This window comes from Coloeus monedula (assembly GCF_965178545.1).
Source record: "Coloeus monedula genome assembly, chromosome: 4".
Lineage (NCBI taxonomy): Eukaryota > Metazoa > Chordata > Aves > Passeriformes > Corvidae > Coloeus > Coloeus monedula.
The window spans coordinates 15,305,299-15,330,586 of NC_138784.1; the positions used below are offsets into that span (position 1 = coordinate 15,305,299).

At 42.7% G+C, this 25,288-nt stretch overlaps 1 protein-coding gene across 2 annotated transcripts in view; it reads left to right on the forward strand.

Moving 5' to 3' along the window:
* ITPR2 (inositol 1,4,5-trisphosphate receptor type 2) overlaps positions 1-25,288 on the forward strand; it is a gene marked incomplete at its 3' end in the record, with an annotated part of 242,672 nt that overhangs the window by 195,958 nt on the left and 21,426 nt on the right. For both annotated transcript variants that reach the window (XM_082280065.1, XM_082280066.1), the window contains 10 exons: positions 2,604-2,711; positions 4,246-4,438; positions 7,443-7,568; positions 10,660-10,835; positions 12,152-12,316; positions 14,870-15,065; positions 17,145-17,237; positions 21,645-21,772; positions 23,119-23,284; positions 24,514-24,674. In XM_082280065.1, coding sequence (XP_082136191.1) covers positions 2,604-2,711; positions 4,246-4,438; positions 7,443-7,568; positions 10,660-10,835; positions 12,152-12,316; positions 14,870-15,065; positions 17,145-17,237; positions 21,645-21,772; positions 23,119-23,284; positions 24,514-24,674 — 1,512 coding nt within the window. The remainder of the gene's footprint in view (positions 1-2,603; positions 2,712-4,245; positions 4,439-7,442; positions 7,569-10,659; positions 10,836-12,151; positions 12,317-14,869; positions 15,066-17,144; positions 17,238-21,644; positions 21,773-23,118; positions 23,285-24,513; positions 24,675-25,288) is intronic.

The window sequence follows — 25,288 nt, forward strand, 5'->3', positions numbered from 1 at the left end:
GAGGCTGAGATGGGTTTTTCCTTCTAGTCCATGTGATAAGGGAACTTCTGTTGCTGATACTTATCAAGAGAGACTTTTACAGCAAAAGTTATGGAGAGTTCAAAGCATATCAGGAAGCAATACCTAGAGTTTTCATATGGTTTACAAATGGCATTTCCAGTTCTGTGTACGAATTCAAGTATGAATATAGGAAGTTTTTTGTGGTACTAATGGAAATTTCTGCATGTATAGCATGTCCCTTTCTCCAAACTGGCATAGTTTTAATAAGAAGAACTATCCATACGTCCTTGACTTGTCATTTGTTAGAAAACTCAAAATCTTAATGGTTCACATTGGAGAAATAAAGGTCAAGATATAGGCAAAGTTCCTCTGCATTACAGAAGATAATAAAAGGGGAATATATTTGCTTCTGGTTATGCTAATTCATCACTCCAAGCACAGTGTGATTGCATTCTGTCTAGTCAGTGCTCTTCTTCGTATCTTAAAGAAGAGATACAGCCAAAGTAAAGGGCATTTGGAGATAGACAGGGAAAATAATTGAGTCACAGGGAGTCTTCTGTTTGAGGAGGGATGGGAGAGATAGGGATTGTTTTAATTTAAAGAAGAGACAAATAAAAGAGAACGTGACAGTAGTGTACAGAATGATGAATGATACAGAGAAGGTGAACTGGGCGCTCTTGCTTGCCCTTTCTTAAGTACAGAAGCAGAGGGACATCCAATAAAGCAGAAAGGCAAAAGTAATAACACTGTTGAAAGGGCATTTTTAAACACTAACTGTCTTGTTTCCACTGGCTCATCTTCTTTCTCTATGATTCTAGAGCATGTCTTGAGGGGCATGCAAAGACCTCTAGGAGATGAGTTCAAGTTGTCTTGCTAAGCAGTTGTTGTGGTCATGCTGCAAAGGCTGCTGGCTGGATCAGGTTATTTGGCTTGTGTGAAGGCAAGGAACTAGTCAGATAGTCTTAAAGAACCTTTTTAGTCTCAAAAATAAGTGGAAGTTTAGGTAAAGACATTAATATGTGTAATGATACTATCCATGCATTTGCTAGATGAGTAAAAAAGTAACTATTCAGGACAGAAATCTGCTACTGATGGAAGGAATATTCCTCTGCAGTTTACCCCCATGTCATTTCTTTGCTGGTCTCCCTATCTGCTCATGACCCTGTTACAAAATGCTGATGTTGTGCCACATTGGCTCAGGCTCTGCTCTCAGGACCAAGCAGACTTCTGTCCCTAAGGAAGTTGTTGGAAGCGCATTTATTCTTCCTAAATATCCCTTTCTGACATTCTCTTACTTTTGGATGTTCCATTTTTTATTTGTCTTTATTTAATAAGTTTATATTGAGATCCAGAAGAAAATTTATTTTCATCAGTAGATTCTAGGGAACTTCAGTAAATGGACTAAATTGTATATGTACTTCTACCCTGCCTTATTGGTTAAAAAAAGGGAGATAATGAGACATGCAGATTCCAAATGGGTGAGATCACGTTCTGGTTAGATTATTACAGTATCTGTTTGGATCCGTTGTTACTTTTAGACTTAGTCCCTGTCAGTCTTTTTGTAGCTGTGCAATTATTTTGTAATTCCTCACCAGGCTGTGCTATTTCATGTACGACAGTCCTGGTCCACCTGTGGTGATCATCACTTCAAAGGCCCGGTTCCTGTGGTCATTTTGAGTGCGTGCCTGCCTCATTTCTAATGGTCTGTTGTGCTAATGTCAGCTGTGATGATTCAGCCCTGGATCACATCTGTGAGGTGGCTTTTCCTTTCCTTTCCTTTCCTTTCCTGCTGCAGTTTTGCCCATCTTAAAACAGGTGAAACGCCTCAGCTATTCGGGACAGAAACCACTCACTGTGATGTAGGGAAAACTGAATTTTTAGTAATTTCCTTATGCCTTATAATTAAGTCTTTGTTTCTCACTCACCTATAGGACATTATGAATGCATTTGCCAACATTTTTGTTCCTAAACTTTGTACAACAATGGAGCATTTAAAGTATCTACTATTCAACATAGAACAGATGTATTTTATCAATCATGGGAAGTGTATAATTTGTAAAAGTTTGTGGGAGATACATATTTGTGTGTTTGTGTGTATGTGCATATTTTCTGTGTATATGAACTGTACAGTTAAGGATGTATTTGCCTGGCACTGCAGTCCAGCTCCCTCAGAAATAGTTATAGCCCTGGAATACCAACCTGCAACCTAGTTTAGCCATTTGAAGTCACTGGGAAAAATTAATTGTAAATGTAATTTAGTACTCAGAGGTATGCAAATTTTATGTCTAAACTCAAGTGAAAAGAAGCATTCAGTCTAATTTTTTGGCATTTGTCAAAAGCCCTCCAAAAGCCATCCAGGCTGCAGGCTAAGCTGCCTTTCATAAATCTCAACTGAAGACTTGCTGCTAACTTCTTAAGACTAAATTATTTCTATTGTTCTCGAGGAATTACATTTTTGTTGTTATCTGTGGAAAGAGCCCCACTGGGTTGAGCATGTAAGTATATGGGAATGGGGGGAAGGAGGATTTGTGTTAGTTAAGTGGAGATGATAAAACTGAAAACATAGCAGCAGGACATAAATCAGATTTTTCTTGTTTTTCTAGTTGGCTTGTCACAATAAAGCATTGCAACAGATGCTGAAGCCAGGGTCAGATCCAGATGAAGGAGATGAAGCCTTGACGTTTTATGCCAAACATACGGCACAGATAGAGGTAAAAGATTGCTCTCCCAGAAGATGGACTGTGAGACAAGTCTGCATCTTGTGTGTGGTGTATCTCCTCTTTAAGCTTCCAAATGGTGTGGATTATTTATGAGGAGAAGGTTGAATAATATGCTTTTGGCTGTGGGAGGAAAAGGAATACACCTATATTAGAAGTGGCTCCAAGCCATCATTTCACAGTAGCTTTGCTGTGTGTTACCAAACATGTTCTGTTAGCGAAATAATGACTGTGGATAGTAGCTGTGTCATGAAGTCAAGAATGATCTTGTATGGTACATCACTCAAATAAATAATCATGAGTTTCAAAACCACTGATGTTGGATGATCAAATTAAAAGTCTGGCTGGAGTACAGAGAGGTTTTGAAGTGGTGTAGACATTCAGTATGGCTTTTGTTTAAAATACCAAGGCATGGCCTGGTTCAGCAGTTCTGCTCTCTGTTTTAAACTTTACACCTGCTGTGGGTTGGATTTAGATAGAGGTCCACAGAGGTATCCCACCACAGGAGAGATGGAAGCTCCATGGCCTTGGTTGTCCAGAGGGCAGCTCAGTGCTCCTCTTAATGTACTTTAATACTTTGGGTGCTGCTGAGATCTCTCTTAGCAATTATCAGCCAGTTTATCTGGGTAGGTTGTAAATTTAGGCACTAAACAAGCACTGTGGTCAACTTTTATGTGGCCAATAGCTTCTTCTGGAAAAGTGAAACCCAACCCAGCATTGCTTCTATACAAAACAGGTAATTGCTTGTCTTTGAAAGCATTCCTAGACCTGCTTGGTGTTTCAGATATTATCTCCCCCCTATATTAAGGTATCTCATTTGTTTGATTTGAAATTCAAATGGTGGTGGTTTTTTATTTTCACCAGTGGCTGTACAGAGGCATGGTCGTAGTAGTCGAAATGAGTTTTCTTCTCATTTCTGTATTTTTAATAATGCAGAGTCCCCGATCAGAATGGGGAAGCAATTTTGATGGCAATGTGGTGAGATGAAATAAAATCTAGCTCACTCACCAGTAACCTGCTAGCTCCTGAAATGCAAGCAATTCAAAACCTTGGGTTTTGTCAAGTAAAAAGATAAAGACTGACAAGATATGGGTGCTGCCTGAGTAACAAGGCGCTATTTTTGCATGTTCACCTTCACAATTTATCCCATCATAGAAACAGATTCAAGATGAGAAAATAATTTTGTAATCAGAGCAGAAAGCCGCTGAACTTCTCCACTTTTTACTGGGAGAGATTTCTTTCAATTTACAGCAAAATTGAAGTGTTCTGAATTAGAACATTTTTTATATTTGGGGAAGTCTGGACCAAGATTTTTCTTGAGCCCTTTCTTTGCCACCTTATTCTGGCAGGCTTTTGAAAATAAAAACAGCTTTACTCTGTTTTGGGATTGATTGGTCCAACTTTATTGTACTGTTCAAATAATGAATGCATTAATTGGTAAATTAAAGGGGAGCTGTGAACAAGAAAAGATAGGACAACATGACTGGATAGTCACTGACTCTGACAAAAATGTGCATTTTATTTATAGATTGTTCGCCACGATAGAACAATGGAAAAGATTGTCTTTCCTGTCCCCAATATTTGCGAATTCCTCACTCGGGAATCCAAAAGTCGGGTATTCAATACAACAGAGAGAGATGAACAAGGGAGCAAAGTCAATGACTTTTTCCAGCAGACTGAGGATCTGTACAACGAGATGAAATGGCAAAAGAAAATTAGGAGTAAGTACTGTCATTTTAAAAAAATAGCCTCATTATGCTAAAACCTTGCTTTTAAACCTTCAAATACTTTCATTTTAATGATACACTCTTCTCTGTTCACTCTGATACTACAACAGACAAAACTGTTCTGGGCTTGAGAGTGTAGGTCAGATGAGACATTTGCATGCCACCATAAAAGAAGTGTAATATGGAGCAGTTATTAATACGTTCAAGATGATGTCCAAAAGTTAAATTGAGGGATGGATAAACTGGGTGTAGTTCTACTAATCTTGATAGCATTGCACCTAATTAAGCCAAGGCCCCTAATATTTAACAAAAACATGTGTAGCTGCGTATTTGAGGTTTGCAGATTCCTGAAAGACCATTAAAAAACTTGTAAACGTCAGTCATTTAAAAACATCTCTCACCAGAACCTCAGCTGCTTTAAATATGCCTGGCTCCCATGGAGTCAGACCCCTCTGCCAGTTCACATCAGCCTGGCGTGACTGGGCTGCAGGGTGTCCCAGCTGGCCCAACTGGTGCACATCCCACGATATTGGGAAGGCACATGTGTGGCCTTGAGCTGCTTGGTCAGGATCATGGGGGAAGAGGTCAAAGCAGGGACACCAAGAGGAGGGGCAGGGAAGCCCCACCAGGTACCCTGAATGTCTTTAGCTCACTGGTGGGCAGTACAGCTGCTTGGCAGGAATGGGCCTGTTGCCAATGCACCTGGATCAGGAGGATCCTGCCAGCTCAGCCACTGTCAACTCTGCCCTTGGCTTTTGGAGCAGAAAGTTGTATTTTATATATCATAGACTCACAGAATGGTTGGGGTTGGGAGGGACCTTAAAGATCACACAGTTCCCAGCCCCTGCCATGGGCAGGGACACCTTCCACTATCCCAGGCTGCTCAGAGCCCCATCCAGCCTGGCCTTGGACACTGCCAGGAATGGGGCAGCCACAGCTTCTCTGGGCAACCTGTGCCAGGGCCTCCCCACCCTCACAGGGAACAATTTCTTCCTCATATCCAATCTAAACCTACCCTTAGTTTGAAGTAATTCCCCCTTGTCCTGTCACTCCAGGCCCTTGTCAAGAGTCTTTCTCCATCTTTCCTGTAGGCTTCCTTCAGGCACTGGAAGGCCACATTATGTCACCCCAAAGCCTTCTCTTCTCCAGGCTGAACATACATAAAAATACCTAAAAGTGGTCACTTCATTCACTGCTAAAACGCAGATGCACTTGGAGTGTCACACGTCATCTGCTCACAGCAATTGATCAGGAAGGAAGGAAGGAATAAGGTCTAGAGCAGCAGGATAGTCAGAGCAATGTGGGAGCATCCTGAACATGATGGAAACATGGATGTCATGGCGATTTTTCAAATGTTGATTCCTAGGCTATAATTTTCAGCAGCAGCAAGTCTTCAGCATGAACCCCATCAACCCAAGTCTGTGTCTCTTGGTGGCACCCTAAAAACTTAGTAGTGACAAACTCACCCAGAATAGAAATGGAAAAATACATGATTACAGAATCTGCAGTCTATTTGGGAATAAAAGTCATTGTATTGTAGAAAAATTACTTCAATAAAAAAAATCACATCTGGGGGTTTTGCTTTAGAAACACAAATAAAAGAGCCAAGCCAACAATTAGATAGACCCGACCTGCCTAATGCTATAAACAAAGAAAATTGGTTTATTTTTATTCAGAACAGAAATTTCTCAATTCCTTTCATCAGTGGAATAGCCCACAAGTCTCCGTGTTGGGGTTTTTTTATTATTTGAAAAGATAATACAGGTTGAAGCTGGGGTCATTCTTTAGCCAAGTGTCTGTTAGCATGAAGTCTGTGCTGCTTAAATTGACAGATGTCATTTTTGCAATGGTTCCAAATGCTTAAATCTCAGCAGTCAGCAACAAAAGGTTATCACAGTGAAATCTGAATATTTACCTAATTGCCATTAAAGGCTATTTAGATTAAAGCCTGAGACAGTCATATGCAGTTGAAGAAGTCTGCTGTTTATAAAAACTTTGCTGAGCACTCTGCATACTTGCAGGAAGTTTCCAGTACTTTAAAATCTAATTAATAGGGATGTATCATGTTGGAAACCTCTCTGACCAGAGATCTTTTTACACTATTGCACATAGGATCTTGTTTCAAATGTTCATTTTAAAACGTATTTTAGTGCATTCATATATATGAAGTGCTTGCCTGAGTCTCAGCACACTCTGATCTTGTTCCTGGCCTTCTTTCTGAACTGTGTATGTGACTCTGGACACAAAATCAGCCCTGTTTTGCACTGTTTCCCTTTTTAGTCTTTTCTAGCTAGGCTGTAGGTTCTTTGGGATACGGACTATTTCTGTGTGTTTGTACAGCACTTCACATATGGAGATCATGGCTTGTTTGAGTCCTTTTAAGCAGGAGTACAGAGCTGTTTGTCAGCAGGTGACCATGGGCTTCTGAGCATCATGCAGGAAATAGTCAGCTTTTGTAGAACCAAAACCCAGGCAGACCAAATTTTGCCTGCTTCCCAAGCAGATCAAAATGTTTTTAGTTTGACAGAGGTGGGGAAAATACTGCAGTTCTGAAACCATGCCTACTCCATAGTTCTCTGCATATGTCATCGGTGTACTTGGTCCAAATAGGTCATCTGGATGACCCATTCTGGGTGTTCTGGGTGACTGGCATTCAGAGTGCTAAAATCTCTTTGTTTCCTTGATTTTGTGTCCCCATGCACAGAGGCTACAGTTTCAGATGCACCTGAAAAGACTCCTTTGCAAAATATCCAGGCCTAAAATCTTCCCAGAGGCAAAACTCCGGTATATAATAAATTGTATTGTGATCTTTGGAATAAAAGCTCTGCTTGAAACTATGTATTATGGCAAACCTACGTTTAATATTTGTCCATTTTAGTTAATTTTAAAGATCTGCATGTTTTCTACATTAATCTGTATTTAGTTCCCTTGGAGCCATTGCTGATTGAGATTCTGCTTGCTTTCAGTTCACTGATTGCTGCTTTTCTCCCCTTTCTAGATAATCCAGCCCTGTTTTGGTTCTCCAGACACATCTCTCTCTGGGGGAGTATTTCCTTCAACCTTGCTGTATTCATCAATTTAGCAGTTGCTTTGTTCTACCCTTTTGGAGATGATGGAGATGAAGGCAAGTACAGTTTGGTTTTACTTTTTGTTTTAATTTTGGATGCTTTCATTTCTGAGGTAACAAAGCTGCATTTTCAGGTGCAGTCATATCTGGAAGCCATGTAGTGTCTCCTAAGTAGGTACCAAATGCTGTATGAAATGTGGTAGTTGATCTGTGTGTCACAGGGCCTGCACAATGCAGAGTAGAATGGACAGAGCATAAGCTGAAGATTATCTAGATGATCTCAGCTAATTTTTTTATATTGCTATATTACAGTGCCCTACTACACAGATTTAGCTGCAGCTTCTGAACTGAAGGAGGATTCCTGGCAGCAGAGGGACAGAGATTCCTTAAGCCTGACCAAAATGAATGACTTGCAGTCCTGAAAACATATGGAAGAGAATGATTTGCAAACTCTCTTGTTGGCTTTTCACCATGTTGTTTATTGGGATAAAAGGGCATAACTGTTGCAGAAGATAAATGCATTATGTAAAAATACTCTTAAAACTTATGATTCTGTCTCTGCTTCATCCCGTGTCACAGGAAATATTTAATGAAATTCATTATTTGCTATAAATGCAGCAGACTAGCAGGAGGCCTCTTTGAAGCCCAAACAAGCTTAATTAGGGTAAAGGAGACTAAATCGTTCAGAATACTGGTAATGGGAGCAGAGCCATTCACCTCTGGGCCTTTGATTTGTGGCCAGTCAGTAATGTGACTGAAAGTCACCTCTGTCTGGTGGCATGTGAACTGGGCTGGTGGAAGCAGTCCAGCTTCTAGCAGATACATGTACTTTTCACAAACACCACAGCTGGCACCGGCAAACATTCCTGCTGCCTGGCAGAACAGAAAGGCAGCAGATGAAAATACACTGGCATGGGGACCACGCTGCCCTTGCAGCCCACGGGGTGGTCTCTGCAGGTCACAGCACAGGCAGCTCCACAGCCTCGTGGAGTGAAGCAGAGTTTGCAGGGCTGTGCCCTGGAGAAGGGAAGCATCTTGTCCATAGTGCTTTGGAAACTGGGGAGTCACTCGGAGCACACACACATTAGAGCCCATGGAGGATGAGAGGAGAAATAAAGGGTTAAAAATAAATCTTTTAAGCTACTAAATTTTAGCTAATCTATACTTGTGGAAGTCCTCTAGTCTGAAATCAGTAGGTATTAATACTTACTCTGAACTGCAGATTTATATGGCTTTAGTTTAAGTGACCCCAGTAATCCAGTGATAGTATATTTCAGGATTCCAGCTCCTGGTGCTTGTAAAGCCAAAATGACTCCTGAGCAATAAGGAATAGGTGTGGCCAGATCAGATTAGCAGGTCATGAGGCAGCCTCCTTACTTCCAGCCTCCCCCTCCACCATAGCCTGATCCAACAGCTGGAACGTGTCTGCCATTTTTCCCTTCACCCTGTGTAAATCCACCTCTATTCACCTGTCTGAGGTGCCTGGGCTGATCTAATCATGCCAAGATGCTGCCTTTTAGTAGGTACCTGCAGTTCTTATGTAATATGACATAAGCAATACTGCTCCAGCTGAAGACTGTTCCTGAAGGGAGCCTGAAAGAAAGAAGAGAGACAAGAGCATGTAGTGACAGGACAAGGGGGAATGGCTTCAAGCTGACAGAGAGTGAGTTTAGATTGGATATGAGGAAGAAATTTTTCCCTGTGAGGGTGGGAGGCCCTGGCACAGGTTGCCCGGAGAAGCTGTGGCTGCCCCATCCCTGGCAGTGTCCAAGGCCAGGTTGGATGGGGCTCCGAGCAGCCTGGGATAGTGGAAGGTGTCCCTGCCCATGGCAGGGGGGATGTAAATGGATGATCTTTAAGGTCTCTTCCAACCCCAACCATGATTCTGTGAAGACTTTTTGCCTCCAGGGTGCCTGTCTGCACATGGTACTGGGATGGGTCCTGCAATGTAAAATTGCTGGACCTGCAGTAGGGAAGAAGGAAAACTGATTTGTGGAAGAACCACAGAGAACTTTGGCCTTACCTTTCAGATTGGCTTGAAAGTCATTTTTTAGAATCTGTTAAAAGTTTCCAAATCTTGTTGGCAAAGAAACTCTCTGACAGAGCTGACCTTGAATCTCCTGCCAGGGATAGAAACACTCCTGAACTTTGCAGAAGTTCGGATGCCATCTCAATGTTGAGGCTAGGGCCTCATCTCATTGTTTTCTAATCCCAGTGATGCTGCTCAGCTGTGTATCTGTTGCCAAAGAGATAGCATGATTTCTATTGTGAGTCTAGCTCAATTTTCTATTCCCTTCTCCGCCGTCACTGACCTCTCAGTTCATCCCATAACAATAGAAGTCAGTGTACAAGTGTGACAGCGCCCTGAGATCTGAATGTGCTTTTTATAGCACAGCAACATGGTGTGTTTCCAGGGCTTTAAGCAGAGGGGAGAGGGAAAACAGGGCCATGTCTCAAAACTCGGGGAGCGCCTGGAGCCAGCATCTTGCAGAGCAGCAGGGACTGGCTGTGCAGCCGCGGCTGCCGCGCCCGCAGCGCCCGGGACCCGCTGCGCGCCCGGGAGCCGAGCGCAGCCGCTCAGCGCTCCGGGCACTGCAGATGCTGCCCGGCCCTGCCCGCGCCCCGCGGCTGCTCCCTCTGTGCCAAGTGCCCCGCGCCCGTGCAGAGGCGGAGGCTCCCGCGGAACATCCGCAGCCCTTCGGGAGGGAGCTGCTTTTTCGGGAGCCGGGGCTGGAAACGTGGCACTGCAGCGCGCTTGCCACTTGCTGTGCTGCCCCCAGGACCGGCTATTTCTGTAGCTGAGCAATCATGGAATCGGACCGGAGGAGCCCTAATGATGCCTGCAGAAGGGAGTTGATTAGTAGCTTGCTCCAGGAGAAGGGTAAACTGTTCCATCTCTGAGCACTCCCTGGATTTTAATGGAAATTTCATTAGCTGCTCGTATTATTACCTGTGCAAAAAGCAACAATACTCTGAGAATAATAGCTCCTGCAGCAATTAGGGCAAGCCGTGGTCAGCAGTTGTGATGCATGAATCACGCTTTTGTTAGCTCTACTGGCAAAGGAATTGATCTTTTGGATCCGTTTCTTGGTGGAAAATGGAGTCTCCAAAGATGCCTTTCTCAAATCTCCCTTTCTCCTCTGTACAGGCACGCTCTCACCGTTGTTTTCCGTGCTCCTCTGGATAGCAGTGGCATTTTGCACAGCAATGCTGTTTTTCATCTCCAAGCCTGTTGGCATTCGACCCTTTTTGGTGTCTGTTATTCTCAGGTCTATATATACTATAGGGCTCGGTCCTACCTTGATACTCCTTGGTGCTGCTAATGTAAGTACTTCAAAAGCAAGCAGAATTTCCCTTTCAGCAGAAGGAAAGATATTAAGGGTCTCCTATTAAAAAACCCCTTTGATTAGAGCGGTGCAAAAACTTCTTTTTCTGGTTCACTGGTTAAGCCAAAAAAATAAATCATTTCCAGTCATCCTGAAACAGCAGTGTCAGCAAAGTGGGAAGCTAAGAAAAAAGCTGGTTTAGTTTTGTGCATATGCAAATATTTTAAAAACACAAACAATATGAAATTTAAATAAATATTGCTGCAAAAGGGCAATCAAATCTACAGTTTGTCATGTTAAAAGAATCATTTTCTCTATCAGTACACTCAGCACTATTGACACAAATTTGTGAAATGTTTCTGAGACCTTAAATGTATTTTCAGGAAGAAAAGAGTTTTCAAAATTAAAAATTCTCTCAGCCCTTTGCCAGATCTCTTAACTTAGACATGAATAAGTCTGCATGCTTACTGAGCTTGGTAAGATACACAGTCGTGCTCACAAGTCATTTATTTAAATTTCTGCCTGACTGCTACAGCTCTAATGCACCCCAGCACGAAGTATTGGGCTGTTTGCCACCAGTTCTGTGTGTGAGAATTTCACATACTGAAAACCACCCAGACATACAGTCAAAGGTAAAGGCAAGTAAGCAGCGCTTGCCCATGTCAAATTTGCGAACAAAGGAGTCGTGTTGAGTCCTCATTCCTTGTCCTGGACTGCCAAGGAGATGAGGTGAGACCCTTTCCTGTTCACTTCTGCACTGCTGCTCGTGTGCAGGCAAAGCTCAGGAGCCATGGAGAAACTGACACTGTTGTTTAAATGCTACACTTCAAAAATGTCCTCAGTTCTGAGGGGTTTTTTTATGGATTTTGTATTGAAGAACACGATGGGAAGGAAATAGATCTCACACACCCCCCACACACACTTTCTGTTGTGTTACTATTGTTCTCTTGGTAGTAGCATGCCAAGCTGCTCTTACGTAGTCTCGGGTCTAAACTCAAAACTGTTGGGAGGTCACTCCCCAGCTGGTTTTTAATGCCTTGTGACATTAATCCTGCCCACCTATTCACTATAACTAATATTATAGGAATAATCACAATGTAATGAGGCACAGTGCAGTGTTGGAGAGGTGATGTACTTCCACTCACCCTCGTGGGCTCATTCCCAGTGCACTGTCGGAGCTGGATTTCTTTCACCTCACTCCAGCTATCTAAAGGTTGTGCATTGAGTCAAACCAACCTATCTAGACAGCGACCCAAACAATAAATACCAGGATCTTTCTGATGGCACAAACCTAGCCTTTGTTATCCCCCACAGCTCTGTAACAAAATCGTGTTCCTGGTGAGCTTTGTTGGGAACCGTGGGACTTTCACCCGTGGCTACAGAGCGGTCATCATGGACATGGCTTTTCTCTACCACGTGGCCTATGTCCTGGTCTGCATGCTGGGCCTCTGCGTGCACGAGTTCTTCTATAGCTTCCTGGTGAGTACGTGCTTCTGTGGAGGGGAAAACTTTGCAAAAATAGAAAATACCGTTACCCATGCAGCTGTCTTTAATTTCTTCCTGACAATCAAGCCAAATCATGTATATTTTTAGCATGCCGTTGTGTTGCTGCCCCTTAGGAGCTGCTGTTTTTATTAGAACCTGTTTCTGTTAGGACTTATTTTATCTGTTCTAGAGCTGAAAGTTTGCTCCTTTCTTCTCAGACAATCATCACCCTGCCCACTCCTTTCTCCCAGCTGTCTCCCTATTCTGTGTCCACTGTTCCTATATCTTCTGTCAGTCCTAACTTTTCGGGGACAGTTGTCCAGTGGTGTGTGGGGGGAATGATGCCTCAGGTTTTAACTTTTATATTTTTCAAATTCTGTACTGCCTAGTGTGTAACTGAAGCTTCCTGTGGCATGTTAACTTCTGTTCTCTCATGCTGGTTGGACATAACAAAACCTCTCTAGGTTTGCTTTCCAAGGGCAACTCAATTGTCCCAGGCCCAAAATGTGTAAACTAAAAGCTTCTGGAGAGGAGGGGCAAACTTGGGGTAATTACATCATTAATTGAAGTTATAAATGGAGAATTAACCCTGATATGCAAATGGACCAAACTTAAAAAAGTGTGAAGAATCTGTGACCCATCTTGAGTGGAGGCTTTTGACTGCCCAGGGTGCCCCTCTGAAAGCCCTTAAAATAAATACTTAATATTTAATATATTATATTAAATGTATTATAATATAATATATAATACTTAAATATTCTCTTATTCTTGTCTAGCCTCTGTTTTTAGGTAGCCACTCCAGGCATCAGTACCTGTACCAAAGGATCCCATTCCTCATCCCCAATACATTTTTAACAAATGACTTGGGAAATGGGGATGGCATGCCTGTGGTGTAGCAGGAAGATTCATCACTTGAAATGTATCCCACTTCATTTTCTTTTGTTGCCATTACCCAGATGGAATGCCTTTTAATAATGTGGTACAGGTGCAGTGAAAATGAATCACACAAAATTATGCTAAACTTCACTAACTGCTCCCTTCATGCTGAGTAGCAGTAAAAGGTGTTTCACTGCTCATTTGCTAATCCTTTTGCTCTGTAGTGGAACATGTGAAACTTGTAGGGAGACTGACTAAATTGTGGTCATTTACATGGGTTCACTTTTCTGTTGTTGTATTTTTTCTCAGCTTCCTGAATAGTGGTGAACTCCCAGCATTTCAAAGATGTGTTAAGCACACTAAAATTTTCAGAGGTTTAGTGCTAACTCAGGTAAAGCGCCTCTTGAAGTCAGACTTTCCAGATTTTGACATTAAAGCCTGCTTCAAAGTTTGGGCAGATTTCAAAGGAGGCAAGATTGTGGCTGTAGCTGCAGGACCCTCTTGAAATGGATCTAACTCTCCTGGTTAAAAAATGCACAAATTATTGGCTGTTCCTTCAATGAGTTAGGTGATCTCTGTTTTAAAATGCTTTGCAAAGTGTCAAGCAGCTTAAGAAACATTTCATATACTTACTTTTTTTCAGTGACTGCTATTGACCAATGTCCATGATTCATGGACATTATCCACGTTCCCAGGTTGCTTCCAGGTGTTCACTTAGTAGTGGATGTAGTCTAAACTCTAATATTTGTTCGTAACTGTCCCCCTCTTTCTTCCTTTATTATTAATCCTTTCACAGGGCTGTGGATTTCAGATCTTACAAATTGTGGGTAATACCTTCTTCTGTGGAGTGTTTTGATAAATCATAGCGTGTCACATTATATCTGTAATCTTCGTGTTTGGAAGTAGAAATACATACATTATAGATAAGGTTCAAAGTGCTATAGAACATCAAGAAAATTGTAAGAGAAAAAAAGTTACAAGTTCTTGTAAAGCTCCTGTCACATTTAATTGCTGGTTTAGGCTTTTGACATTTAAAGCAATATTATCTTAATATATACTTTTCTTTAAAGTTAAATACCAGGAAAGCATATAGTGCAGGGTAGAGAAGAATAGAAGTTTCTAGTCTTATGCAAACAGTGCCATGAATTTAAGTTTGTCCTAAAAAGAGGTGGCCCCAATCCTTGTCCATGTGACATTTACATGATGCCATGAGCTCAAAGAAAGTTTACAAATATGTAATTACTTACATGTATGAGTGCATTTTTGAGTTGCAGTCTGTGCATGTTTGTCTGACAGGAGAGAACATGAAAAATTATTTTGTAGATATAGATCCATAGTATTAAGACACTTCTTAAATTTTAATCTAGCCTGGTTTTAAACATGGGGAAACAACGGATCTTCATGGTAGGTGTTGTCTGTCTCTGGGTCAGGCTCAAATATACTTTGTGGCTTTGGATTTTGCTATAATTAATTTTAAAATTTAAAGTTCTGTGCTAGATTTCTTCCTCCATAAGCATGCCCAGCTCCCACTGAAATCAATGTGAGTTTATGAAGCTGAGAATGTAGAACATGGCCCGAGACATGTTTCAGTAGTTCAGATTGTTTTCCTATGTAGCATCTATATATTGCCTCATTTGTATTCACTTTTCCTCTACTCTGTGTCTTCCCCAGCTGTTTGATCTTGTGTACAGGGAGGAGACATTGCTAAATGTGATAAAAAGTGTTACCCGGAATGGCCGTTCAATTATCCTCACTGCAGTGCTAGCACTCATCCTGGTTTATCTCTTCTCCATCATTGGCTTCCTCTTCCTGAAAGATGACTTTATCATGGAGGTTGACAGGTTGAAAATCAGGACCCCTGCTGCAGGTACTGTTTTTTATACTAAAATTTGCTTCCCACATATCCCTTTTTCTGTCTGCCTAACCTAACTTTTCATCTAAGGACATAAAATTTCTTTATTTGTGCCTGTGTGAGAGCAGAACTAATTCCATATACCTTAGAACTCAATTAATTCTCTGTGTAAAATGTAATGTGTATAGGGTTGTTTTAGTCTGGGCTTATTTGATTAAATACTAAAATCTAACACATTTGATTTATTATGTTTGCTTCACAAACTCGTGATAACATTAAAAAAATAACCTGTATTTCCTAAGTATCGGGAAAAGCAGCTCAAAGTGGATTGTATTGGTTCTCATCCCACCTTAAAAGCAGCTCATAATAATTTCTGTGTACTGTATGAGGCATGTGGTCTTAACATGTTCAGTAGCTGTATTCATTTCATTGCTTTTTAAGCTTAATCCAGCAGAAATTTGTTACAGAATCCACACTTCTACTGATAGGAGCATCTTTTAAATTCAGTGTGTATTTCATGATAATCATTAGTGTACAATCCTGGCTTCAGTAAAGTCATTTGGAGGTTTGGAACCAGTTTTTAAAAGGCCAGGATTTCAGCTTGCTGGAATGAGAGGCTTTAGTAAAGTGAATAGAGAGTTACAAACTTGCTTTGCTAGAAAAGAGCCATGTCTGGTCTGTTGAGAGCTTTGTGTGTGCTGCCAACCAGCCTGCTGGGAGTATGGGCAGGGGAGTAACTGGCTGCAGAGAAATACCTGAGAATAGCCGGTGATTAAATTCCTAGAGGCATGATTTTCCCAAATGCTGAGCTCTTCAGACCTGTACACAAGCACAGAACTGGCAGAATCCAGCGGGGGCTGTGTGCACTCAGTGTTTGCCAGCCTTTTCCTGAAGTTGTTTTTTCAGGATTTAAAGCTCACAAACAAGGCAAAGGTCATTCAAGACTCATGGGCCTGGTGTGCTTCTACAGCTGGTTCGAAACCATATGAAAACAACCAGAACCCGACAGATTTCTTTAGCACACCATGATTTTTTTTTTTTTTTTTTTGCCACTGATCATCCATTAGGGGCTAAATTGGCTTATATGTGATTTACCATTCATTTTTGGGACAGAACTTAAGGTGTGAAGTCTCACTTTGAAAGGTAGTTGTGACCGTCGTAATAAAACAGGCTACATGCAGCTCTGGTCTGATCCAGGGCAGCAGCTCCTGTGTGTTTGTGTTGCTTCTGTTGAGTTCTTGGCAGATTTTTGTGGTGTGGGTATGTTCTTGCTGGCTTCATACGTTGCCATTTCTGATCAAAAACTCATCAAGAAAATATGCTGACTGCATGTTGATGGAACATTATGCTTCCCAGGACAAGTGCTTTAAATTCTTTCTTTATAAAGTAGCAGAAAGAGTAAGTCAGAGTGCATGTTTTCTGCATTAGATATACTGTCTTAGGTTGTTATTTTTTTGTATAGTTTTGCCTTCATTTTCTTCTCCTTAAACCTTTTTGTAACTCTAATTTGAAATGCAGAAAATTGTTGAAGGTGCACAAGATAAAATTGGTTTGATAAAATCAAGCTGATGTACACATTTACCACTTTGGGAATGTTAAATTAGTGTTTTACACAAACCCATACATATTTACAAATGAGTACCAAACTGTGTTATAATCCTTGAAAACCCTTAAATATTCTACATTCAGGATAACTGAACATCAGCTTGGTGTCCTTCTTGTCAGCTTTTGTGAATAATTTATCTAATGGTTTTAAAAACTGACATTATTTTCATATCTGACAGTTGTTTCTTGCTTTGAATATATTTTGTTCTCACCAGAAGCAGCCGCATTTGATGTAGATTCATTAATTTCAGGAGATGAAATGGGAAGAGCTGTGATATACAGTAAATATAAAACTGTGGTTTTGTTCATTGTGATTGCTTTGAGCTGTTGAGGCAGACTCTTTTGAGGAGGGAGGAATTGCTGGTGTAATTTGTTCTGTTTTTTCTTCTTAACTCTCCAACCCAGTGATTTGCTCCTAGAAAATAATGATTTGAAACTTAACACCAATGTAGTACCTGTCTTTTTGTCAACATCCTGCTTTTTTGACAGGTATTGGTGAAGTTCCCACTACAACCCTGACATCAATGATGGGAGCCTGTGCAAAAGAGAACTGTTCCACGAGCATCCCACCTCTTAACCCCGGTTAGTACAGAAGTTCCCTCAGACCGATGATCACTTAGAACCGAGGCATCCCTGGAAATGTTCGGGTTGGACGGGGCTTGGAGCAGCCTGGTCTAGTGGAAGGTGTCCCTGTCTGTTGCAGAGGGTTGGAATGAGATGATCTTTAAGGTCCCTTCCAAGCCAAACCACTTTGTGATTCTCTGATTTGTGTGTTGCTGTTGCAGGGACTTCTGCCGGTGTGAGAAGTGACGATCATTGTTGTGAGTCAGAAGTGCTCGATTTCTGCAAGGCTTGGAGCTTAGCTGGCAGCTTTGCTGTTAATGGGAGTGCTTCCCACACCTGATTTCCAAATGCACTGACATTAACTTTGTTATTAAAAGAGCTTGCTGAATCATTATGCTTGAACAGACAGGTTGCTTCTTGCCAAGTGACTTAGCTAAGAGAAGAAGCTTGCTGCTTGTCTGCAGCATCCTCACCTGCACACACTGAGCCACTGTTGGATCCAGTTAGGGCCACAGAAATTCACTGTCATGGCATAACAGATCTATCAGCAAGCTTTTGGGTATTTTTTCTACATGCATCTGGGCCAAGGCTGTTTTGTAGCCAGAAGACCTAAGAACCTGTATCCAGGCCCACGAGTCTGTCTATCTCCCACTCTTTCCATGTCTGGTTGAGGTGGCTGGTCTTTCATTGCAGGTATTAAGTTTGGTTTGATGTGTTGTGGCCTTTGCAGTGGAGGTGTGTGCATGATCTGCAGGCTTAAAATATTTATTGCCACAGTTGCCTATGGTTGCTGGGGGCTGAAACTGAGGACATAAACGGTCCCTTCCTGTGTGCCAATATAATGTTGTTTCGTAAGCTTTATTCTTCCACTACTAAGTTTTGAGTTTTTAGGATCAAAGCCTTCAGGGAAAGGGCTATAAAAGCAGGCTTTTTCTCCCCAGCTGGTGTGTAAACAGGCCTCATAAACAACATGAGAAGCTGTCTGGCTAGATAGAGAAAACAGTCTAAGAGCTATTGGCAAAGTTGCTGCATTCAAAGAGTAATCAATCAGTCAAAGAGATGCAGTGTGGCTTTTGCCAAGCTCTTTAAATGATAGAAATCTCACATTTCTCATTGTTTGGGTACTGCTCCTTTAAAATCAAACCATAATGAAAGAGGGCTGTACAAAACATCTAAGTGCACTCTTACTTAATCTTGAAGAAATTTCATTTATCCAGTGCCGTTAAAACCCACCAACATTCAGCAAGAACAGTTTTGCTCACCTTAGCCACCTGGTCAGAAGAATTATTCTACTTTCTGTCTTTTCCTGGGACAGATATCCCCTCTGGCAAAAGTGTAAGTGTGGTGGAATGCAAAGGCATGAGGTCACTATCCCTGGAAGTGTTCAAAAGGTGTGGGGATGTGGCACTTGAGATGTGGTTTAGTGGAGAATATGGCAGGGTTAGGTGAGTGGTTGGGCTCAGTCTCAGAGGTCTTTTCCAACTTTAATGGTGCTATGATTCTATGAGATAGGGGAAGTTTCACATTGTAGCACCAGAGAAGTCCACAGCTGTGTATGGCAAAGAGAAATTGTTCTCAGTGGCATCTCAGGTCCCGAGTGCAACATGAATTATGTTGCTTTTCAGACCAGATCGCTGCTGATCATTTCTTCTGACGGGACTCTGCTTCTTCCTTGGGTTTTGCTGGTGGAGCCTGTGCTCAGTCATTGCTCTGACTGGTGAGGGAGTTCCCTGGAAGCCAATGTGCTGTGCCCAGAGAGCCTCCCCTCTCAGCAGCCTGCTGCTCACTACTGCTCTGGGCTGTCAGCATAAAAATACTTCACCTCATCTGCCTCGGAGTCTCCCTTCTCTCCACTCCAAAAATATTTCCATATCACTTAAGTCTGTGCCTGGTGAAGTGCCTGATCACTTAAAGGAACTTCACATCCTACAGGATGTATCTCCTCATCCTCTGTAGCCCATAAAGACCTGTGCAAGAAAAGTGCACAGATACCTGTTTGTAAAGGGGACATTTCCAAAGACTCCTTCCACTGCCAGGCCTGGTCCTGCTCTGTGCAAGTTGTGCTGGATCACCGTGGGCACAGGCATGTCTCACCTGACGTGGGCCATCAGATGAGGATTTTTGAAGTAAATCTTCCTGTTATCCCTGCCCCTGCCCCATGATTAACATTGTGGGGTTGGCTTAGTGCTTAACCAGACTTGCCTTTGAATTCAATTGAATCAGAAGACAGCCTGACTAATGCTGTGCAGACCCTCACCAGCCACTCTCCATGGTGGAACTGCTTGCAAATAACCCCCCCTGAACCTCAACTGGTGTCAATATTGGGTCCTTAACAACAATCCACTCTACAGATCCACTCCTTTCTTTCAAGTACGGGTGACTAGAGGGGCTGAGCCCACACTGTGAATGCTGTTCAGCATTGAAGACAGAACAGCTGAGGCAGAACATGTGCCTGTGGGGTTGCCTGGCTCCCAGGTTGAAGGCAGCTCTTGTTGCTCCACATCTTGGAGTGGAAATAGAACAGAAGAAACTATGTCTGTACACTCCCCACAGCCTACATTGCTGCTCTAGAGGTTTCTGCCAACTTTGGGCTGTCTGGTTCTTTGGCAAAGATCTTGCAACCTGCGCTTGCTTTTCTGGGAGCTTTTCTGGGATGCTGATGCTCTGTGCTGCAAGATGCACAAGGTGATGTATCTTGTTTCTCTGAAGCCTGGCTTGTTCTGAATTAGCATCTCATGGACAGGGAGAATTGGGGGTTAGGGCTGCTGGTAGATAATTCCCTCTCCAGTTCTCAGCCTTGGTTCACCACAATCTGATCATCTGCTGCTTCCAGCACCCGAGTCTGGTCTTGTGACCAGTGAAAATATTGTAGTTACCTAAAGGAAATAGAAGCCATGGCTTTTTTCAAGGCTTTAAATTTATTTTGTGGATGGTCTCCTTCTCAAGCACAGCTCCAAAAAAAAAAAAAATAGGTGGAGTATTGTTTGACAGGATACAACAGCAAAAATTAGTTGGTATGAATAACATCACTGTACTAGTAAAAATAAAATCTAGATATGACAGGATAAAAAAAGTTTCTTGTTTCAATCCTTTCAGTTTCAATATTTAAGCAGTTATTTTTAAATCCGGGATTATTTGTGGGAGTAGTGTCTGTAATGACCATATAGTTTAACAGGGAAGTCTGTCCTGATGTCTGCTCTTGCTTTTCTTTTTACTCAAAGTTCCTTTGGTAGGGAGTTCTTTCTCATTTAATTTGCCTGTGGCACAGAAGCAGTGGTGGCAAAAGCAGCAGCCACCAGCGCTGTCCTGCCCATCCCAGCCGGGATGCCTGCACCACAATTTGGGAACCCAAATCCAAAATTAAATTTAAATCCAAATTACTTGTCTGCAATGTGAGTGCTTGCAGTCAGTTCAATGTATCAGAGTCTATCTCAGTGCCCCAGATGTGGTGGTTTGGGGCTTTTAAATATGTGTTTCAGTCAACTCTCACAGCGGGATGTTGTTATTTATTAAACTGTGTTACAATGAGCGCACAGAGCAAACCAAGTGTGAATCGCTGCCTTCCCCGCCTAAGCAAGAGTGTCCCTAAAGAGAAAGGAAAGCAGGAGGAATGGCAATCACAGCCCTGAGCCTTCAGCCCAAGCCAGCAGGACACAGGGAACAGCTCTTCAAAGGGAGGCTGTGGATGCAGGGAGCGTGTGGTGGAGGGACTCCGGCCAAGGCGGACAAAGTCCCCCTGGGGTTGGTGTTCCAGCCCAGCTCCTCTGCACGTTCAAATATCTCCTGCACAATAGTACCCTCTGTGGCTCGGCCAAAACCACGCAGCAGCTCTGCAGCACAGATAAGAACAGAATCCAAGTTTTAAAGCTGAGGTCAGGGGGAGCCTTTCATTTAATGTCTGTCAGACCTGTGCTTGGGCACGTGTGCTGGTGGAAAGATCATGGACAGATTGACTCGAACAAAAGCCAGCCTCTCGTTAATGGTTTGAAATGCTAACATGACTTGGCTTGTGCATGAGTAGGTAGAGAAATGATTTCACAGGAAGACAATCCTTTTACAAATGTGCTTCTAATTCTCTGTTTATATTGCTTCTTGTCTATGCTGTGTTTTTAGGGGGCCCACTGAAAAAGCAGTGGGAGGACTGCAAGGAGAAGGGGTGCTCCCATGAGCAGAGATGGCAGCTCTGGGTCATTAACAGCTCTGGTGGGAGCCCTGCTTGTGATTTTCTCTGTCTCTCTTCGAGCTAAGTGTGCCTGATGTGCCTAAGTATGTCACCAGCAGCGATGTGCACATGGGTGGGGATGATCAATGAGGCTCTGGATGAGAAACACGAGAGGCAGATGTGTCTTGCAGTTGCTTTCTCTAACACAGAATTGTAGCTTTGTTTGATGAGTGATTGTTTGATGATGTGGTTCCTGTTTGCAGGTGAAGAAGAGGAGGATGGAATAGAAAGGACCTGTGACACGCTGCTCATGTGCATTGTGACTGTGTTAAACCAAGGCCTGCGGAATGGTGGTGGTGTGGGAGACGTGCTCAGAAAGCCTTCCAAAGATGTGAGTGTTTTGGCTGAGGAAAAGCATTACTCCCTGTGCATCTCATGAATGCCAAAGTCAATTTTTGGAGGTCATAGACAGTGTTTGTATCTAGTCTGATCTCATGTCACACAGTTGATTTATCCACGTAATTTTTAGATTCCAGATGGGATATTTAATAGGAAGAGCTAAGCTTGGTGTGATGTTGATACTTGAAGAAGGGATCTCTAGGTAGTTGTTTGCCACTTCTGGAAAAATGCAGAATATCATAACCTTCAAAGCACTGCTAAGAAGTCAGCCCTGTGAGGCACATCTGGAGGGCTGTGTCCAGTCCTGGCCTCCTCAGCACAGGAGGGACAGGGAGCTCCTGGAGCGGGTCCAGCGGAGGCTGCGGAGATGATTTAGGGACTGGAAAGGCTGAGGGAGCTGGGGCTGTTCAGCCTGGAGAGGAGCCCCAGCTGAGAGGGGCCCTCAGCCCTGTGTGTCCCTGTGTGCAGGGAGGGCTCCGAGCAGGGCCCAGGCTCTGCTCCGTGGGGCCCAGCCATGGCACCAGAGGAACGGGCAGGGACTGATCCCAGGAAGTTCCCCCTGGACATTTTAGCTTATATTCAGCATGGCATCTGCCCTGGAATAGGTCCTGTTGAATAGGTCCAGCATGAAGGTCAAAACAGAATTTCATATATTGTGGCATATTTTCTCTTCCAGAAGTTTCCTCAAAAATTCAGTTCATTTAAGGACCTCCCGTAATATTTGGGTGGTTTCATGCATTTTTATTTAGGCTCAAAAAAGAACATCACAAAGAAAGGCAATCTAGCGGCACTTTGCTTGATGAGCCACACCGTAAGTGTTATAAATAAATTCAGGATTAAGTAGGATCTCAGCAGGGCTTGCAAGAGTCCAGAGACAGCTTGAATCTGGAAGGAAGAGCTCCCTGTGCTGGTAGTAGGAGTCTATATCCTGTCTCGAAGACCAGGAGGTTCTGCAGGAGCCAAAGTTTATCCCCAGTGGAATCTGTAGGCACTTACAGACTTTGAAAGTGACCCTTTGAAATTGACCCGTGCCACTTAGCAGCTCTTTAATGCTAATTACATGGAAGCACTCCACAAAGGGTAGTGCTATTATCCACATGAATGTGTGGGAAACTGAACAATTGGGTGACTTCAGGTCTCTATCATGGTGAAGAAAAGGACTTGGATTTTATGCCTCCGTACACGTAGATAGTCCCTCCCTAGTCCTGTGAGTAAGGCTAGCAGAATTTGGCATATGAAAAGAAAGATCTGTAGCTTTGCTTGAGCTAATGTGAAAATGTTGTTTAATATTTTAGAGTTGTGCTATTTTTATACCTCCTTGCAACCTTGTTATTGCAGGAGCCCTTGTTTGCTGCACGAGTTGTTTATGATCTTCTGTTTTACTTCATTGTCATAATTATTGTTCTCAACCTGATCTTTGGAGTCATCATTGACACATTTGCTGATCTCAGGAGTGAAAAGCAGAAAAAGGAGGAGATACTAAAGACCACCTGTTTCATTTGTGGTAGGTGTTACTGATCTGTTGAGATATTTGAGGGTGAAAGGAATGAAAATTAACTATTCCTCAATAAATAAAGCTTGGACCCCGGGCATGGTTATCTTCTACAAGGAAAGTCTGTAAAAATGTCAGAGTTTGATTTGGAAACTCTCATTAGGAAAAAGATTTGGTTTATGAATCAAAAGCTAGCTTTGCTGAGAGATGGCTTCTCAGTCTCCGCCCAGAATCCGAGGCAGAAGAGCTGTGTCTCACACTTGCATCATCACCACTAATGGAGATGGGGCAGCTGCTGACTCTGTTTCACAGAGTGTGCTGCAGATGAAAGTGCAGCTTCTATTTCACAGCACAGGGCATTCCAGAAGGGAAGCATCAGCAAGAACTGCCGATTTCAGAAGGTGGTACGAAGCAGGGAACAAAAGAATTCCGTGGAAATCATCTCTACAAAGCCCATGGATAAATCACACTTATTTTGAAGTGCACTCACAAAGAGGGCCAGGCCTTCACTCCCCGGGGGACTTCAGAAATACCTGCTTTTTTGTAGGCTGTTGTACTGACAGGGCTGAATGCTGTGCAGAGCACAACATGTCTTTAGTGTCTGTGGACAGGAAATGCAGGGAGGAAAGCAGTAATATGGAGGCAAACATTGGTGGTTCCTCTCCTTTCTCACTTCTGGTATTCTTCTGAGATCTGGCCCATTACAGGGAAAAATCCAAAAAAATTCTTATGACTACAGCTCTGTAAAGACTGTGTGACAATAGAGCTGACTCACCCTCTCTGCCAGGTTTAAGCCCACAAACAATCCCACTGAACCTTAAGTGGGGCTGTTTATATGCTTCGTGCTAAAAGTGTGCATAAATCTTTGGAAGACCAGGACCTGGACTGCACACTGTGTGCTTCCCAGTATACATCTAGGAAGAGCCAGAGCCAACACTTGTAAAGCACTTTATAGCCCTCAGCATAGAAGGCACTGTAAAACTGTAATATATTTATTATATTGTTATTGTTATTAAGAGGAAATATCACAAAAGAGAATAAATGCTGCGTTGAAAGACTTCTGTCAGAAATGCCTTCTGGCCTGGTATTTCTTGCCTGGCAGTTATGGCTTTTAAATTAAGATCCTTCAAATTTATGGTCCTTTAAATTAAGTTAGGTTCCTTTCTCTAACATATTTAACAGATTTGTGTATTTTTATGTTGAAGTTTATTTTTTGGCTTTATGTTCTTCTCTTTTTGCAGGACTGGAGAGAGACAAATTTGATAACAAGACCGTTTCGTTTGAGGAGCATATAAAGGCAGAACACAACATGTGGCATTATTTGTACTTTATAGTTCTTGTCAAAGTTAAAGATCCAACTGAATACACTGGCCCGGAGAGCTACGTGGCACAAATGATTGTGGTAAGTCAATTTGGGCATGTGCTTTATGCAACTGAGAAATGCTCCTTGCAGCTAGGGCAGAGAATATCTTTCTTTTCCCCTCTCTCTGAACAATAGGAGGCATCGATCTGTATTTTTAAAGATCTTTTCACGTGTCTTAGTCTGCAACAAAACCTGCTCTTAAACATAATGAAAAAGATGAAGGTGCAGGCTGCAGTCTCCAGTTTGGCGTCGGTGCTCTCATGCTCTGTGGGTTCTGCTGCCTCATTAGCCAAAGCTGGGGCAGGAGAGCATGCATCATAACATCTGCTGCTACTCCAGCTTTGTCCAGTGTCTCTGGGCTGCTGTCCAGAAAAATAACATCTCCTGCTGAGCACTGAAATGCAGGGTCAGTGCTCAGGGCTGGTGCTTTTCTCCTATGGCTGCTCTGAACAAGCGAGTGAAAAGACCAAGCAGAGCAGCCACAGGGATTTTAAGAGCCACAGAAACTGCCTTGGGAAGCAGTGAGAGTGCTTGGATTCAGAGAGAGAAATGTGATGACACTGGGCCAGAGAGGTGTTCGATTCCGTTGTTTCCAGCCTGCTGCCGAAGAGGGTTCATTCTGGTGACTGAGAAGGATGGATTATCAAGGCTGC